At 34.2% G+C, this 4002-nt stretch overlaps 1 protein-coding gene across 1 annotated transcript; it reads right to left on the bottom strand.

The window, feature by feature from the left end:
- Positions 1-1685: 1685 nt before the first annotated feature.
- LOC113466822 lies at positions 1686-2272 on the bottom strand. Its single transcript, XM_026822524.1, has 2 exons — positions 2124-2272; positions 1686-1985 (listed from the first exon to the last, which is right to left on the bottom strand). The coding sequence occupies exons 1-2, from the start codon at positions 2239-2241 to the stop codon at positions 1789-1791; spliced, it is 315 nt and encodes a 104-aa protein (XP_026678325.1). The 5' UTR covers positions 2242-2272; the 3' UTR covers positions 1686-1788.
- Between the last annotated feature and the right edge of the window lie 1730 nt (positions 2273-4002).

Here is a 4002-nt window from a genome sequence, read left to right as displayed (position 1 = left end):
TTCTATGCTATACAAGTTCCATACTCCGAGAGTAACAACTGGTTTTCAGCTTTCCATTCATGAGCCGCTCCGAAGTTCCGAATCTCCTCTCGCTCCTGTCTGCCTTACATGCTATTTCTCTCTCTCTCTCTTACTCCGAGAGTAACAACTGGTTTTCAGCTTTCCATTCATGAGCCGCTCCGAAGTTCCGAATCTCCTCTCGCTCCTGTCTGCCTTACAGGCTATTTCTCTCTCTCTCGCTCTCTTGCTTTTTTTTACCTTTTTTCTTCTTTCTTCTCTCACTATTATTCTTCTTGCTTTATTATAATCACATTTTTTTATTTGTTTATATTTTTCATTTCAGCATTTTTTTTTTTTTAAGACCAAATATCCATTTGCAGTGAAAGAGATATCAGAAACTGAACAGACAAGGGTAATTTTGTTCGGTGTTATTTTTTTTTTTTTTTTTTTTTTTTAGAATACCTAGAAGTTTTATATTCATGTGCAATATGTAATTGCAAATAACACATCATCGACTGATCTGAAAGTATTTTCAACTCACCTGAATATTCAGTTTGTTATATTTATCTACGTACCTGTTTGTTCTTAATTTACTAAAGGTTCTTATACTGTTCATAGAAACTAGAAACCTTTTTAGACAAGCCTGCACCTGCATCCAGGTTTTGGACAAACTTCCTTCCAAGTGTTAGATAAACCTGGTTCGGAAGGGCACAGACTACTTCGGTGTTACTGCACTCCCATGTGTAGGATCTTGTACCAAATATTGGGTACTTACAAGATAACCTTATCATTTGGTTTCGACCTTTTTTGTCTTACAATGTTACCGGAACACTTTCTTATGTAGCTATATTGGGTGTCTCTAAAACATGCCTTAGTGACGCGACATTCCAGTAGTATTTGGTCTGGATCAGACCTGGATACTGAGTGGTTATATGTATTTTGAAAACCAAATCGGATTTCTGTGAGGGCAGGCAGAATAAGAACCAGATTTTTTTTAGAGGAACAGAGATAGATAGAGGAGGTTACGGTACCAGTGTTAACTTAACAATGAGACCAACATTTATCATAACGCTCCCATTAAATTAACCCATACTGGATCTCAATCTTTGGCTGTTCACGTCTGAGAAAGAGGTCACTCTCGTCCTTTCTTTCTGTCCCTCCATCTATCTACCTTTTCCAATTTTCATATTTTAGCTTATACATGAATATCATAAAATATTACCCATTAAATTAACCCATACTGGATCTCAATCTTTGGCTGTTCACGTCTGAGAAAGAGGTCACTCTCGTCCTTTCTTTCTGTCCCTCCTCCATCTATCTACCTTTTCCAATTTTCATATTTTAGCTTATACATGAATATCATAAAATATAAAATCCAAATGATGTGCAGAAATGGTGTCATAAAGGCTTCTTGATTTCACAATTTTTATCATCACACCATTTGCTGGTAATTTATTTGTTCATTTTCTCATGAGCACTTTATTTCACAATTTTTATCATCACACCATTTGCTGGTAATTTATTTGTTCATTTTCTCATGAGCACTTTACTTAGCATCACTTACCTACCATTTGTACCTGACTGTATTAATCAAGTCTCTTAATACAGGGTTTTACACGGTGGTTTTAAACAAAACTTATACCTTATACAGGGCCTACCGTTTGTACCTGACTGTATTAATCAAGTCTCTTAATACAGGGTTCTACACGGTGGTTTTAAACAAAACTTATACACTATACAGGAACTGACTTTCAAGAATAGATGGCTATGAGTACCTAGACTCACTCACTAGGTTGTGTGTACTGTGAAGTAGCCGCCAATAAACCAATACCATGTGCATAAATCCCACCATGTTTGAAACTGTTCGAAACAGATGCTCTTGATGAATATTGAAAATGATGGATTCTTGCTTGTATTGAATGCTTCGAAAATATTGAGGCCGAAATTTAATAACGCATAGGTAATATTCGTATTCCTCGACCTACCTGATAACAAAATATAAAAGATGATGCTTTTGTCTCTTGATGAATATTGAAAATGATGGATTCTTGCTTGTATTGAATGCTTCGAAAATATTGAGGCCGAAATTTAATAACGCATAGGTAACATAGCCCTCGACTTACCTGATAACAAAATATAAAAGATGATGCTTTTGAGAAGACTATGTCGGCCTAATTCATCACTTAATGGAAGATCCATTTCAATAGTTGATCTACAACGTATGCCAGCAATGTGGAACATACTTTAATAATTAAGAACTAAAGGAGTGCATCATCAGAGCTATTGGATTTGATGAATATTGAAAATGATGGATTCTTGCTTGTATTGAATGCTTCGAAAATATTGAGGCCGAAATTTAATAACGCATAGGTAATATAGCCCTCGACCTACCTGATAACAAAATATAAAAGATGATGCTTTTGTGAAGACTATGTCGGCCTAATTCACCACTTAATGGAAGATCCATTTCAATAGTTGATCTACAACGTATGCCAGCAATGTGGAACATACTTTAATAATTAAGAACGAAGGAGTGCATCATCAGAGCTATTGGATTTTTTATATCGTCTCACAAGAGCTCTGAAAGGGTGCCAGATATTAGGTTCCTATCGACCTCATGCAGGGTAGCTGAGGATCTATGAAAGTACCTCCTACTCTACTATCATCATAATCCACTGTAAGGTACCTATACCAATTCAGATGATCTTTCGGTAGGTATACTTCACTAGAGATTTTGAGGATGATTCTCATGTAGGAATAGGATACCATTGTAAACTCAACAGAGAGAAGGTCTGAGGTACTCTTATTTTTAAAGTATTTTCCATGTTTTTGTGTTTCTTATTTGAATATTTTATTTTATTAAATGTGTTCTCGTTTTTATGATAGTTGAGTTCCATCATTGATTTTGTTTATTTGGATTTCTTTTATTTTCAGTTGGAATAAAGAGATGAGATAACATCTAACATCTAACTTATTTATGATAGTTGAGTTCCATCATTGATTTTGTTTATTTGGATTTCTTTTATTTTCAGTTGGAATAAAGAGATGAGATAACATCTAACTTATAGGATCTAGGCTATGCTACATGATTTTTTGAGGCTATAAAATATTAGTCAATGTTTTGAACACTCGCTATTAGACAAATTAAAGGAAATTCAAGATTCTTCATCAATCAGCCATGACTATGAGTATGATCAGCAGATAACTAATATAATAGGAGAGACTGACGATAAATATTGTATTTCATTTCTCTGTTTCATCAGCAAGTTTTCAACTATGTATAATAGCAGGATTTATTTATAAAGCTAGGTAAGTAGGTGCCTACTTGCATTCTTGTTATTTACGATCTATAAAAGCCCCCTCGAGGTCTACCGATTTGAACTCACAAGGAACCAACAGGTTAAGGTCGAAGCAAAGCGTTGAAGCATTTTTCTAATTATTTTCAGATTCAGTAGAACACTTTTGTTTGAACGAAGAAGGCTTTACTTTATAGGATTTGAATTCTCTGTGGAATATTAATTAAAAGATAAGGCAGAAAACTTCGGACATGTTTTTAATGAATTTGTTGATATCGATCTATTAATATTTTTTCTCTTCATTTTATATCTATTCATAATTAAAATCCTGTACATATTATGGTATCGAGGAGTATACAGTGTGTTTCTATGATGTCAGATGCTCTGACTTACCTATCTCTATTCATAATTAAAATCCTGTACATATTATGGTATCGAGAAGTATACAGTGTGTTTCTATGATGTCAGATGCTCTGACTTACCTATCTTTTTGACAGTCCTGGGAATGATTTGACAACCGATTAAATCTCAGACAATGCCCCCGATTTCATCTCTTTCAAAGCATATTTCGATACATCAGTCTTTTAGAGTTTTTGGAAGACTTTCCTTTTCGAATGAACAATAATAAGGAAGACTTTTGAATCTCTCTGTATGAGATTTATTTTATAATTACTTTTTATGAGCAAAACCTAAAAAATATTTTCAG

The sequence above is a fragment of the Diaphorina citri genome, unplaced genomic scaffold (genome assembly GCF_000475195.1).
Source record: "Diaphorina citri unplaced genomic scaffold, Diaci psyllid genome assembly version 1.1 scaffold18, whole genome shotgun sequence".
Classification (NCBI taxonomy): Eukaryota; Metazoa; Arthropoda; class Insecta; order Hemiptera; family Psyllidae; genus Diaphorina; species Diaphorina citri.
This window is presented reverse-complemented; position numbering and strand designations above follow the sequence as displayed.